This window comes from Puma concolor, chromosome A3, assembly GCF_028749965.1.
Source record: "Puma concolor isolate L17-30 chromosome A3, mPumCon1.1.hap2, whole genome shotgun sequence".
Lineage (NCBI taxonomy): Eukaryota > Metazoa > Chordata > Mammalia > Carnivora > Felidae > Puma > Puma concolor.
Window position 1 is genome coordinate 82,285,437 of NC_141669.1, and position 15,758 is coordinate 82,301,194.

The 15,758-nt window shown below is 42.1% G+C and overlaps 1 protein-coding gene across 5 annotated transcripts in view; it reads right to left on the reverse strand.

The window, feature by feature from the left end:
* The window catches only part of TBC1D8 (TBC1 domain family member 8), a 112,816-nt gene that overhangs the window by 49,422 nt on the left and 47,636 nt on the right, over positions 1 to 15,758 (reverse strand). For all 5 annotated transcript variants that reach the window (XM_086701350.1, XM_086701349.1, XM_086701348.1 and 2 more), the window contains one exon: positions 2,626 to 2,744. In XM_086701350.1, the coding sequence (XP_086557476.1) occupies positions 2,626 to 2,744 (119 nt within the window). The remainder of the gene's footprint in view (positions 1 to 2,625; positions 2,745 to 15,758) is intronic.

Sequence of the window (15,758 nt, forward strand, 5' to 3'; positions counted from 1 at the left end):
TCTAATATGTAAAGCTCTGGACCGTGAGGTATGAAGGGGATTTTAGGAAGGCTCTACAGCAAAGAGTCATGGATCCACTGGCTCCAGAGGCAGCCACAATGGTGGCTGTACAGACTCCTGACTTCTGTGGATTATTGCAGTGTCTGGTAACCAGCACAGCTCAAACCACAGGGATTTCTTGAAAGCTTCAGAGAGTAGCCAACTGTTCAGGATAGGAGTGGGAAAGCCTCAGTTTCTAATTCTTTTGGATCTTCCCAGAGGAAATGGAGAACCACCACTACATGCGGTGGCCTTAAAGGTATAACCCCATCTCAGGCCACAAGAACCCCTCCATCCCCAGCCCCTGATCCAGACCAGCAGCCTCCCTCGGACTGTTTATGTTTTGGTTTGGTTTTTGCTTTTTTAAGGACTTTTAGCTTTGATGTGCAGGGGATCAGACTACACCATCCCAAAATACACCTCTTTGGCATAAGAATTATTCTGAAAACAACTGAGAAACAGCAGACACCAAAAAGGCTCTCTGCCCTCCTCCACTATTTGTCTAAAACAAGGATATCAATTCCCATTTGTGAAGGTATCTCCCTCTCCTGTGCCAGGAAGAGGAGGGTAACTCTAGACTCTGACCAGTGCTGAGAGGGTAACAAACCTCACAAAAATAGCCCTTCTCTTCCTTTCATTTCCCCCTACACATTTAATTTACCTTCCCACAGTGTGCCACCCCTGGAAGCCAAATTCTTCTTTGTCCTGTCACTTCTCTACAAACATATGGCTCTTTGTTAAGATGCTGTATAAGCCCTACATTCTAACTACCCTTTTGAGTTACTCATCACTGAGTTTCCCCTGTGTATGCATACTGCACGTGTTGATAAACTGGTTTTCTCATTAATTTGACTTTTGTCGGTTTAATCTCCAGGCCATGGGAGGAGAACCTAGGACAGTAGAGGGAAGGTTGCTTCCTCCTCTACAGAAGCTTTCCTAAAGCCACTGTAGCAGAAATGAAATTTCCTTCCTTCAAATTAAAAGGAGAAACCCTAAATCAAAGAACCACCACAAGCTACGTTAGACTAAGGAGAAGGGAGATAAGTGTAAAAAAATAACCATGAAATGGGCATTTCTGTAGCTAAGCCCCAGTGTGAGCTGACCCAGGGAACCAAGCTACTCAGCTGAACGAAGCAAAGATGGTAACCCATGGGCTATATATGTCCCCACCACAGCCTGGGTCCACCTGCCAACCGCACAGGCCAAAGGTGACACTAAGAGGATACCTGCCTGGATTCAGGAGACCTTTGGTTTCCACTTGGCCCCACAAGTGTTCCTGATGCCCAGAGGAAAAGAATACTTCTGTTTTTGTCCCTTTAAAATCAAGAATTCACTTTGATGCCCTTTAGTAAAAGCTGAAGCACTCAGGGTGTTAAAAAGACAAACTTTTGAAGAGGAAACAAAACAAAACAAAACAAAATCATATTTTACCCTCAAGGAGGAAAACTGTATTACAGGCTAACATGTTAAAATGTTTAATAAGAGATAACCTCAGAATGAGAAACAGTCTCTCCCTGCCTGAGAGGGCTTTTATTTATATATTTTTTAATGTTTATTTTTGAGAGAGAGACAGAGTGTGAGTGGAGGAGGGGAGGGGCAGGGAGAGAGGGAGACACAGAATCTGAAGCAGGCTCCAGGCTCTGAGCTGTCAGCACAGAGCCTGATGTGGGGCTTGAACTCACGAACTGTGAGATCATGATCTAAGCCAAAGTTAGACAATTAACCCACTAAGCCACTCAGGCAACCCTGCATGATAGGGCTTTTAAAACATTGGTTACCAATCATGGTATTGCAATGACAGTTATAGAAAATATAACTTACAGGAGATATTAACAGATACCTTCCAAAATATTCCTCTCTTGCTTCTCAAAATATAATTGGTTTTAATTCCATTTAATTAACATATTTCAAAAACAAACAGCCACTTTGAGGAAGAGGAAAGTGCCAGGTCCAACAAAATACAGTGACAAGCTGTCACAACTGCAAAAAGGAGGGAACAGCTAATTTAAGGAGTCAAATAACAGGGGCATTTGGGTGGCTCAGTCAATTAAGTATCCGACTTCAGCTCAGGTCATGATCTCTTGGTTTGAGGGTTTGAGCCCCACATCAGGCTCTCTGCTGACAGCTCAGAGCCTGGAGCCTGCTTCAGATTCTGTGTCTCCCTCTCTCTCCACCCCTCTCCTGCTCACACTCTATCTGTCTCTCAACAATAAACATTAAAAAAAATTTTTTTTAATTAAAACAAAAGGAGTCAAATAACATTTTTTGCTCTGCAAATACATAAATCATAACATTTCTTTTTCCTGAGACAAAAGAGGACCTTCACTTTTGTAAAGGTTAACAAAAACTTGGGCCTGAGAATGATGTGTGGATCTTTAAATTTCAGGTGTATTTTGCCCAACTGTCTGCAAAGTTTGACAGGTGACAAGTCTAACTCCTTTGACTGTATATTAAAAGCTAAGATGTTCAGTTACAGTGGAGAAAACTTCAAACCTGGTCAAAAACGCTGCAATGGCCAAAACATTATATGGAAGTCTGTAAGAAAGACGGGGAAATGAGGAGAAGCATTTCAATCAAAGGACCTACCTTTACCTTCCCTTTGACAAAGCTGGCAATGTCATCTTTATTATCAAAGACCGACAAAGTATGGAGGAGATTTTGCTCCAGCCAGTCCCAGTGCTGGTTTATTTCCTCTAATGTTGCACCTGGATTAGAACAGAGAAAGATGCCGAGGTTAAAAGTAACTCCTAGCACATGAACTCATTTGCCAAATATTATGAATGCTGTGTTTGTTATTAAAACACTTTGGTTTCTCACATCCTGGGCCACAGCAGACTTGGAAGGCCCCCTCCTTCGGAGACACGGTCTCCCTCACCACAGCACTGGGATTTGCAAACACCTGTCCACTGCCACATGGATGAGCCAGGTGACCAATCAGGTCACTCTTGGGATTGCTGTGCAGACATTCCTGCCAGCCTCACTGATGCATGGACTTCCTACCACATCCACTCAAGGGATGGAAACATTTATAATTACGCAGCTATTCTGGGGGAAACAAGCCCCAGGAAGCTGGCCAATTCTCAACAGTCTCACATGGTTTATTTACCTTGTGTGAACAGGGATCCCTCAAGAGGGACCTCAGCCCAGGTTCACAGAGGAAAGAGCCTCTTGAGAAAGCGCTGCAGGTTGCCCAAGGGTGTCGCCACTTTGCAACAGGCACCATTAAATACAGCAACAACCTAGGAAATCTCCAGGTTTACCCATCTATACTTCGTATCATTCACAACCATATCCCTTAAGAACATTCATAAAAAGAGGTTTTATAATGCATGCTAAAAAACACAGAAAGTTAAGTCCTATATAGCAAGTTAATTTCTTACAAAGCCAATTAAAAAAAAAAAAACACTCCATTACTGAAGCATTAGGCAACACTGTTACCAAAAAGCTTAGTTATTTTAGTATTTCCTCTCAAGGAGCCTCCTAGTACTCTTGGTACGGTGACCTTGTCAGCTCCTAGTGAAGGACCTGGCACACAGCACGTGCTCCAAAAAGTCCCCTGACTTGAAGCAAGCATGGTCCTGGACAAGAAAAGGCACATGTGCATCAGGTGTGTGTAGAACGGAAACAGATACAACGCCCAGCTAAAGAGGATCAGATTTCCCAAATGGGAAGCAGGAGATACTCTAACTTCAAAGGTTAAGGGCTACCAAACACCAGTGCAGAATAAGCTTGCCGATGTGTGAGGCACAGTGGTCAAAAGAGCCACATGCCACTTCACAAAAGCCAGATAGGCATTTTGTTGACACCAAACTTTGTGAATGCTGTTTGCAGCCTTCCTCGCTGTAGAGTTATAGATGCATGTAGGGATCTTAAGAAAACCTCAGGCATAGAATGCCAGAGAACTCACTCCAGACTTGTGCACTTGGGGTCAGTGAGTATCAAGAACATCTGTGTTAGGATGTCTCCTTGGGAAGGAGTCATCAGAGCAATCAAAGAGAATTCTTCATAAGGAAAAGAGAGAGCACTCTGGTCTCTCTTCCTCTTCCTATAAGGAATCCCATCATGGGGGCCCCACCCTGCGGACCTTCTCTAAACCTAATTAGCTCCTGAGGTCCAACCTCCAAATACTATCACATTGGCGGCTGAGGCTTCAATGTATGAACATGGGGGAGGGAGACATCATCAAGGGCATACCAACCAGTGATCTGCCCAGCCTTCCATCAGCCCCCCGCCACCAACCCAGTCTTGCTCTTTAAGGTGGGGTTTAGGAGAGCCAGCTCTGGGCAGGCATGGTCAGGATCCTCTCACTCTCCAACCCCCTCCCATCCAGGGGGCCCTTGTGGCAGGAATCCCTGGCCCCTCAGGCTCTCCATTCCTCTTACAAGGGGGAAAGATCCTTTTAAAACAAAATCAAACCAAGCGGTCCCACGTTTCACAGCATGACTCTCGTGAAGCTTCTAAATGTTGTGTACCTGAACTCCGGCCCCACACTATCTGTGTGGTTCCTCACATTCAGTACTGAGGCGCCTCAGGCAGACGTCAGTTTTGCCCACCTTTGGCTTCAGTATCTGTCATTTAGCATCCTCCAATGGCAACCGTGTAGGTGTTAGTCACAAAAAACATCTCCTAAATCTGTGGGTCAGCAATGGCATCTTCCTAGCTGGCAGACAGTACATCACACCATTTCGAGAGAGTCCTTGGGTCTTCACTGAAGCCAATAAACTTGCACAGGTGCCTTGGGGATGCCTGGGCCTCTGCCCTTCTCTTTAAGGTTTACTCTTTCTACGTCTTTGTCCTTTATTATCTATTATAATAAAACCAACTGGTCATAATATTTTTTCTTTAAAGCTTATTTATTTTTGAGAGAGAGCAGGGGAGGGACAGAGAGAAAGGAAGTCAGAGAGAATCCCAAGCAGGCTCTGCACTGTCAGCACAGAGCCTGATGTGGGGCTCGAACTCATGACCTTAGCTGAAATCAAGAGTTGGATGCTTGACTGACTGAGCCACCCAGGCGCCCTGGTGAGGGTATTTTTAATAAAAGCAAAGAATAAATGAGAAAAATTATCTTTACTGGTCACCAATCTTTTGAGTATGAGACCTTCTTTCTTGGAAAAAGAAAGAAAGAAAAGAAAGAAAAGAAAAGAAAAGAAAAGAAAAGACCGACCTTGGCAGAATGAGGAAGAACAAGAGAAAGGAGAAGACTCACCTTTGCAACCTTTCTGTTCCAGGGACTAGGTCACTGCTGTGTAATGAAGACTGGATGAGGAAATGGTGGCTCAAGTACCTCTCCGAGGTCAAATATATAGAATGAAAGGCAAGAGCAGGGTATGAACTCATTCTCTACAACCCTGAAGTACTCTGGGGCCCTCCCCTAACAAGCTACATTTCAATCTCTTTTTTTTTTTTTAATTTTCTTAATGTTTATTTTTGAGAGAGAGAGCGAGAGAGACAAAGTAAGAGTGGGGAGGGGCAGAGAGAGAGGGAGACACAGAATCCAAAGCAGGCTCCAGGCTCTGAGCTGTCAGCACAGAGCCCGACACGGGGCTTGAACGCACAAACCACGAGATCATGACCTGAGCGGAAGTTGAATGCTTAACTGACTGAGCCACCCAAGCAACCCATCAATTTCAAAGTAACATTTACATAATCTTTAGGTCCATTACTTCCTCTGGACTGACACTTAAAAAAAACAAAACAAAACAAAAAAAAAACATTTTGTGTTTGTACTTAAGAGTCTTTCCAATTTCCTGAATGCATCTTCCTTCCTGGATGACATGAAACAGGTTTTCATTTATCCCATTAAGCTCACAGGTCCAGCACAGTTAATTGTTAACAGCTAAACAGGGAGGTTGTCCTCAACTGATAACCGCAGACACCATGAATAAAACTATAATCAAGCCCCAACAGTGTAGCACATGGAATTAAGAATTGAGACAAAGTCATCAAAAATGTATGCCTCTATTCTTTAAAAGATTCTTCTACCTACGGGGAGAAGCTTATGACAGGGAAAGATAATTCTAAAATAAAACCAAGCCTACACCTTGAAAGAGAAAATAGGCACATAAAAATACAAAAATCTATCACTGAGCCACAGTTAGATTTCATTACAATCTGCCCTGTTGTTGAATAGAAGACATAGCTGTATGTCTCTCCTGGCCAAGACAATCAATATGATGAAACTTTTCCACCCTACTGTCTTCCATTTCCTACAAAAGTTGCCAAATGGCAGGGAAATTTTCCAAACTATAATTTCCTCTGCAGAGAAGTCTTATGATAGGCTTCCAAAATACTATAAATCAGTGCAAACCAACTGCATGTCCTCGGCCCCAAAGGACTAAAAAGGAAAGTCACTAACAGAGCTCACACACCAAAGTTCTGAATCGATGCTGTAGCCAGGCTTCCCAAATTACACAAAGTAACCCAACAGAAAATAGCTTTTGAAAAAATGAAAAAGAGAATACGTGTCACTTTATAAGGGCAACCACTGATTGTAAAGTATTTTTTAGAGGTAAGCACACATACATAAATATTTTTCTGTCTGTGAGTCATGCTCAAAAAATGTTGGAGGGGCACCTAGGTGGCTAATAAGCATCCGACTACGGCTCAGGTCACGATTTCACGGTTTGTGAGTTTGAGCCCGGCATCAGGCTCTCTGCTGTCAGTGCAGAGCCCGCTTCGGAACCTCTGCCCCCTCAAGGATAAGTAAACATTAAAAAAAAAAAAAAAAGTTGGAAAGCCACCACACCACAGACATACGAGTGGCAGGAAGTGTAAAGAGAAAAATAAGAACATGAGAAAGTGTCACCACTGAAGAGGCAGAATGATAAAAAGTCTACAAATGAACAACATAGCAATATTCCCACTGCTTCTGCTACAGGTCTTCCAAAACCAAGACGGAGGAGAGTTGTTCTGGATTGAAGTGTATCCCTTGCCCCAGACAAATGCATATGCTGAAGCCCTAACCCCCTAAAATGACCATATTTGCAGACAGGGACTTGAAGGAGGTCATTAAGGTTAAGTGAGGTCATAAGGGTGGCGCCTGGGTTGGAGAGAACTCAGTGACCTTTTAAGAAGAGGAAGGGGGGCACCTGGGCGGCTCAGTTGGTTAAACGTCCAACTCTTGATTTCGGTTCAGGTCATGATCTCATGGTTTCGTGAGTTTGAGCCCAGCATTGTCAGCCCCGCTGTCAGCATGGAGCCTGCTTTGGGATTCTTTATCTCCTCTCTCTGCCCCTCCCCCTGCCAAGTAAATAAACAAACTTAAAAAAAAAAGTCCACTTTAAAAAAAAAAAAAGAAAAAAAAGAAGAGAAGGAGACACCAGGAATGACCATGTGAGGATATAGGGAGAAGGCAGCCATCTGCAAGCCAAGGGGAAGGGCTTCAGGAACAACCAATCCCGCCAGCTCCTGGATCATGGACCTCCAGCCTCCAGCACTGAGAACCAATAAATATTGGTGTTTAAGCCACCCAGTCTGTGGCAGCCCTAGGAGGCCAATATAGCTGTTTAAAACCACACTTTATAGGAATACTGTGGATTTTAACAGAAGTCCAAATGGTAAAATTATACCCTGTTTTATTAAGACAAAATAAGACTTCTATTTCCCAAGAAAATTAAAGTTCAGAGGATCGTAAACATTACCCACACAAGAACTCAAATCAGATTTATAAATGCCGATGCAAAACTAAAATCCAGGATTAGAAGCCCCAATTAGGCACAGATCAAACAACCATGATGATTTATAAATTACCAACTCTAAGGCAGAACAGCCGTAGGTGGTAGACACAGGACATTTTCTGAATTCTTAGCATGTTCCCAGGCATTTTGTAGATATGTCATACACTTGACATTGTTTATCTTAATAAAAATAGCACAAGGTAGGTGGTATTATTTTCTGGGTAAGAAAACTCAGGGCAGAGAAGAGCCAAGCTCAAGGCACGTCTCGGGGCTCCTAAGGCCTCACACTATCGTAACACACAGTGGAGATGGGAGCCTGGGGAGCTAGGTGGGCAGTTCCCAAGAGCTGAGTCACTTTCAAACTCACACACAGTATTTATTCGCCTAGGTTTCCTCCAGGGAGGTTTTCAGGAAATAAAACAAGCATCTCATTGTCTATACCTACAGCTTCTGCACAAACACAGCCATAAATAACATGACCCAAGCTTCAGTTTTAAAACGCAACTGTTTCTCTCTGCTTAATAACTACCCAAATGAATTAAGGGTCTTTCGTGGCCATCTAAATCCTAATTTACAATGAATGGGCATTCCATGTGCATAGCTCAGATCTATTCCTTTGAAATAGTACATTTCTCTATTGTCCAAACACTAAATGTCTACCGTCAAATGCCTGGACTAAAAGCCATATGGACCATAAAGGGGCTAATTAAAAGCAACACTACCATTTCTCAATTTCATTTAACACATCGTATACAGAGTAACTCAGAAACAGCATTTGAGTAAAAATCACAAATGAGCAGGGGAGAGGATTGAACCAAAGCCTTTAATTTACAGAAACCTCACATTCTTCAAGTGGATATTCTAACATCTAATCCACGCCTGAAGCAGCATCTTTACAGAAACCTGTGAAAGCCCAATATCAACATCACGTCATCATGACTGACAGTATTTTCACACATACACATCTATGGCTTAAGAAAATAAGTTTTAAATACTTTTACGTAATTTCCTTGACCTTTTCTGCCTTCATATTAAGTCCCTAAAAGTATTTGCAATAAGTGAAAAGACCAACCTCCCTGAAACTGAAAGTAAAATATTTTTAATTTGCAATTGAAACAGTCATTAAAATGTCCTTGTATTAGTGCCATTAGAAACACTTCTCAGTTGGGGCGCCTGGGTGGCGCAGTCGGTTAAGCGTCCGACTTCAGCCAGGTCACTATCTCGCGCTCCGTGAGTTCCAGCCCCGCGTCGGGCTCTGGGCTGATGGCTCGGAGCCTGGAGCCTGTTTCCGATTCTGTGTCTCCCTCTCTCTCTGCCCCTCCCCCGTTCATGCTCTGTCTCTCTCTGTCCCAAAAATAAATAAAAAACGTTGAAAAAAAAATTAAAAAAAAAAAAAAAAGAAACACTTCTCAGAATTAGAAGCAAAGGAGTAAGAAAATTTGATCATTAACCAAAGGAAAAAAAAATCAATAGAAATGGAACCAGAAAGGACATAGATAAAATAATCTGTAGACAAGGACAGAAACAGCCATTATAAATATACTCCAAATATTCAAAAAGCAGAGGAACACATGAGGATGGTGAGAGACCACATGAAAGATATAGAGAAAGAACCAAATCAAACTTTTAGGGATGGAAAAACAGTGTCTAAAATCAGAAATACACGAATGGGATTAAAAGTAAACTACACATTACAGGAAAAAAAAAAAAGAGTAGGGAACTAGGACATAGTGATTAAAAACTAAAATGAAAAGCAGAAGGAAAGGGATTAACAAGAGAAATAACAGAGCATCAGTGAGCTGTGGAACAGCAGCAAGCAGTCTACTAATTGGAGCCCCAGGGGGGGTGGGGGGGGGGGAGAACAGAGGCCAGAGAACAGAAAAATATGTATATATTGGAAAAAACAGCTAAAATTCTTTTCCAATTTGATGAACACTATAAACACATAGATCCAAGTATCTCAACAAACCCGAAGCAGAAAAAGCATCCAGAAAAATCACGTAAATGCATATCTATTGCAACTGCTGAAAGCCAGTGATAAAGAAGAAAAAAAGACAATAATTATAGAGCAACAAAGAATGACAGTAGATTTGTCAGAAACAACGCAAGCCAGAAGACATAGAAGAACAGCTTTAAAAGTATTAATTTAAAAAAAAAGTTAATTTACAAGTACTTTAAAAAAATTAGTGAATTCATGTATAACTTGGGAATAATAAAACCTTCCTAACCATGCCTCAAAATCACAAAGTATAAAAGAAGGGCATTCTAAATCCCACTACATTAAAAAAACCTCTAGGAGGTAAAACACATCAAATGCAAAGCCACTAAAGGATATGACAAACTGGAAAAAGATTTTTGTAATTTCATTTCCCAGGTAAAGGACTAATATTCCTAATACAGAGACAATGCCTAAAAATTAAGGGGAAGAAAAGAACCACCTAATAGAAAAAAGCAGAGGATAAGAACAAGGAGTTTCTGAAAACAGCCCTAAACATGAAAAGCACTCAACGTCCTCATAATAAAAGGACAGCAAATGAGAAATATGCAGAAACACCTATGAAGCTGACAGAAAGCCAGAGGTTTGACAAGAGATCCAATGATGAAATCTGGGAAAGCAAGTACTTTCATCCATTGCTGATGGTAATGTTTTCCAATGCACAAATCTAAGGGAGGGAGGGGAATTTAGTAATATCTAAACAAAGCTTCATATTCATTTACTAGAGATGGGATTGCGAGATTGAAAGGGTGATCTAGCCCAATGATTCAGCAGTAAAGGTACAAAACTATTTGCCACGTTACTCACTGAGACGTTGCCATGGCCAGGGATGAAAACACCACAAATGGCCTTCATTAGGGAACAGGCTGAATAAACTATGGTACTCCTACAAAATGAAAGACAAAACAAAGGAGAAGATAATCTCTGCTCTCTGATATGGAATGATTTCCAGGATATGTCCCTAAATGAACAAGGGCAAGGGACAGAACATAGTATGTGTGACCTTTGTAAAAACAGGGTGGGAGAATGTATCGTATATTTGTAAAACAAAACAGTAGAAACCTAAGTCAGAAAAAGACAGGTTTCCTAATAGCAGAGGGAAGGAGGCAGGGAGGGGACAGCAGTGAAAGCCTGGCTCCTTTACACATATCTTGTTTACAGATTTTATAGGTTTGATTAAGGAATCAAAAAAGAGTTTTCCTTTTTTTTTTTAAGGTTAAACCAATAAAGGAAAAAAGTAATCCCTAATTTAAGTAAATGGATAGACTTATCAGGTTATTGAAATGATTACACAGAGAAAATAGGTATTTTAAACAATGTTGACTATACATCCATAATTAAATATATTCTAAGGCCAAACAGGGCTGCAAAAGCTTAAATTTCATCCGGCACTCTTACTGTTAATATTGGTATTATTTAGAAATAATATGTATGTGGATGTAGATGTGAGATAGTCAGAAAATTATGTATTGTTAGAAATCAAGATTTTCAATGTATAAGAGAAAAATATAAAATCAAAGCTAAGTTATAACTATGCAGTTTTACAGTTGAATTAGAAAATTTATATGGACTCATAATTGGGGTGCCTGAGTGGCTCAGCTGGTTAAGCATCCAACTCTTGATTTTGGCTCAGGTCATGATCTCACAAGTTTGTAGGTTTGAACCCCACATCAGGGTCTGCAATGACAGTGTAGAGCCTGTTTGGGATTCTCCCTCTCCCCCTTTCTCCCTCAGCCCCTTCCCTGCTCACACTCTTTCTCTCTTATAAAATAAATAAACCTAAAAAATTTTTTTAAAAATATGAACTCATGATTTATGTTTTTTCATAACACACACTTCTTAGCTCATGCTTATTGGAAAAGCCTTAGAAGCAGTGGCAACCCAGTAACAATGAAGGACCCTACACCAGACTGTGGCCCCTATATACCGTTCTCCACTAAAAGGAACCAAGGGCTACTGGAAAAATGGCGGATCCACACAAGAGGCAGAAAAATGCACAAGATGAACCTTTAACATCTCACTGGTCAGAAAACAAAGAAGCACTCAAAGGTGACTGGGAGCAGGACCACGTGCCGGAAGCCACAGGAAAGGGCTCCAAGGGGCAGATGAGCCTGACAAGCACAATGACAAAGGACTACAATTAACAGATGCACACTGGATGTATAAAAACTCCTGGCGTCTACTGTGCACTGTACAATCCTCCCAACTTCCTGTACTTTGAAAATTTTCATGATAAAATATTGGGAGTGAGGAGCACTTTAAACTTTAAAACAATACTAAAAAGGGAGAGGGTGGGAAGAAGGAAAAACCTGAAACAATTCACTGCCACCACTGCAAATCACCAGGGCACCCAATCCTCACGCTAATAGGCAAGTAAAGCACCAACATCAGCATTCTCCTCCCCTCTTTCCTGAATGTACCACATCTCAGGGTGAACAAGTAAACCCAGTTAAGGAATTAAAGTTCTTCTACACAGTCAAGCTGAAGCTCAGGGCTGTGAAAGCACAAATTGAATTAGGGGGGTAGGAATCACCACTTTATGACATGTAGAGAAAAAGTTAATTGGGCAGGTGTTTACAATAGGTGAAACCACTAGATGAAAGGCTGAAGGGGAAGAAGGCAAGGAAAAGGGGCACCTGAACTCATTAGCTGGTCTAAGCATCACTAAGAGTAGGACACGCAGGGGATACATGCCTGCTGAGAGGACATGGTATAAAAGATGTGGAACCTCCTATCAGGTATCTTTTTTTTTTAAAACTGTTGGGGGCATCTGGATGGCCCAGCTGGTTAATCAGTCCAACTCTATTTCAGTTCAGGTCGTGATCTCATGGTCGTGACATGGAGACCCTCATCGGCTCTGAACTGGGTGTGGAGCCTGCTTGAGATTCTCTCTCTCCCTCCCTCTGCCCCTCTCCCCCACTCGCACTTTCTCTTTAAAAAACAAAATAAAATAATAATAATAAATAAAATTTAAAGACACTAAACCTGAATTTAACTGAACGTTTCCAAGTACCCCCCAGTCTGGGGGACATACAAGGAGGTGAGCCCTACAAACAGAAGCGTAGCATACATGACATTCTATGTAAAAACTGACTCAATTTCTTCACTAAGTCAATGACTTGGGGGAAAAAAGCAGGGTGGGGGAGGGTTTCCCGACTAAAGGAGACAAGAGACACAACCACCCAATGAAGTGTGTGGTCCTTCTTGAATGTGGATTAGAACCATCCAGACCTATGAAAGACTCTTTAAGCAGACATGCAGACTTGGGATGGAGAGTGCACATGACATCAGAGAGTCCCAGTTAACTCCACAAGTTTAACGATGCCATTGTAGGGGCAAAAAAATGGCCATAGATTCAAAGATCTCTACTAAAATATGTAGAGGTGAAATATCAATTTCTAGGATTTGCTTTAAAATACACATCAGAGGGGTGAGGAGAAGGCAGAGAATAAGAAATAAAGCAAAGTGGGGAAAACCATGACCCGAATGCACCTGTGTTCTGATCCCCACGCATGGGCCTGGAGGATGTAATTATAATATCCTCACTCCTCTGGGGTATGTTTGAAAATCCTCACAATGAGAAACACTTTAAAATCAAAAACAAGTCATCAACTTGGATAAACTGACCTCCACACCTGAGGAAGAGTATTTTGTAAAATCAGAAGTGAAAACAGAGCAAGAAAACAGGGTGGAGGACTTCACACTCCCTGAATTTCCTTATTTTTTCAATCAGGATCACTCCCACGCCCAGGCCACTCAGATACATCAGGTTCACAGCGTTAAGTCCAAGAAGCCAGGGCAACAGCAAGCCCTAAAGTGAGCCCTCAGGTTGCAAACAGCTTCGATGGCATGGAGACCAGGGTGACCCCAATCAGACAACACACCCAGACCAGCAAGACCTGAGGGAGAGGCAGAGCTCTGGGCACCCCAGGGAGTCTGGAGGCTTCTGCTCCCAAGCTCTGCCTTTGTTTTTGACCATTAAGGAATCATTTAATAAAAAGCCATTCACAAAAGTCATCTTATTTTGAAACCCATCGGCCTCGGTCAGTCTCCTCACATCTACTAAAATGGAAGAGATGAAACCAGATGTCTGCGAAGATCCTCTCCAGGTGGTTTCTTTTGTCCAACAGGTCATGCTCTGTGCTGATGTCAGACAATCTGTGAGATGCCAGAGAGAAGTCTGATTCCCAGCTTCACAACTCTAAGATTCAATGCAGGTCATATCTATTCTGAAGTATGTCCAGCAACAAATCAGGACTTAGGTAAGGAGAGACTTCATGGGGAAGAATTATTTCAAGTGGAAGAAACAGGGCCTGTTGCAAGAGAGGCAGGGGGCCATGGCTACCTGGAGAACGCAAGACAGTGTGGTCTGCAAGTGTCTACCCAGGTTGAAAGCATGGGTTTTTTAAATAGGACTTTTGACCTTCAATTTACTAAGTCTAAAAGTTACACTCAGGATTTTCTTGCTTTTAAAAATAATTATAAGCAACATCCCTCATGGACAAACATCTTCAGTGAGTTTAATTATTTGAGCATAAGCAAAATTATTTAAACCAGTAGGAGCCTGGTGACAGAAACTCCTCAAATGAAAAGAAGCATTAGCCATGGCATGTCTCAGCCATTTCCAAGTGTAAATCCTACACAGAAAACGCCAGTTAGTATTATTGAAGGAAATCCCAAGCAACTAAAAACAAATGTGACAACTCATACTGAGTGACCTCAGAGTGTGCACCCAGAAAAAAGTTCTTACTTTCCTCCTGCAGGGCTGCCTCCCAGTTTTTCCTTGAAGTGCACAGTGAGTTCTGTTCTTGAAAAAAGATCTGGCTGGCACTTCCTTTGCTGCCCTGGCACCAAGTTCACCAAGACACTAATCTGATCCACCCTGGAACATTTCCTCCTGTAATAAAATTCTCTCTCCAAAGACAAAGCAAACAGTGATGCAGAATACAAGAAACTAAAACGCCAGCCACGGTCAAGGGCAGAGATAAGAAACATCAGAAAGAACACTTGAAGAGAACGTTCTAGAAGGACCTGTGCCTGAGCTACCCAGTGAGGCACTCGATGCAAGATGTGGCCCTGGCAACTTACTAAGCAACTTAGGCCTTGCTTCCTCCCTCTCCAAAGTCAGCAATTATACATACCTATACGTTGTTAAAAGGAACAAATAAGGAAAGTGTGTGAAAGGAAAGTATTTTTTAAGCTGGAAAGCCTAACTGCTGTGATTCTCAATTTTTAAAAACCTATGCCACATATTTTGTTAGCAACACTACCACAGCTTCCTTTAATGGAACTTGGAAATTTCAAAGTCTTGTATTTTTTTTTTTCATTTTCCAAATTGAAATATTAACTAAGTTTTTTCAAACTACCCACTTACTCCCTCTCAAGAGGCAGGTACGCCTCTGCCCACCCAGGTGGGCACCTCGTCCTGGTCTGCTTGAAAATCTCTGTACTCTACTGGTGTAAGAAATGTGTCATGGCATCGTCATGCCCACCTGCTTACCTTTCCCCCATTTTCCTGCTCTCCCTTTCCCTCAAAACCATGGGCCTAGACCTTACTAGAAAGGTGAAAACTTGGCACAGCAATAGTACAGAGAGTCACCTACTAACAGGAACACGAAATGATAAATCGCTAACTCACAGCCAGGCATGGCCTGGACTTTTCAACTGCAGTATAAAGCACAGGCTGAGACATCAGATGAGAAACCCCAACAAAGTCTCCTTGCTCTTCCAGGGTCCCCATGAGCTCTTCACGCTTAGGTGTCAATTCAGTCAGAAGCTGGCCCACCCCAGGCTGGAGCCCTAGACCTCTCATCTCCTCCCCCTACTCTTCCCTCCTTCCGGTCCGGGAATTGGCTCACCAGTGAGTGAGCCAACCCGGTCCGGGAATTGGCTCCGGGAATTGACTCTCCTGGTTCCCCACACCACGTCCTTGCTTTCTACTCATGCACCAATCATTATATCCAATATCAAAGGGAAAGTAGACATGCAATAGAAGGTTACTCGGTCATAAAAAAAAAAAAAGAAAAGAAAAAGGAAATTCTGACACC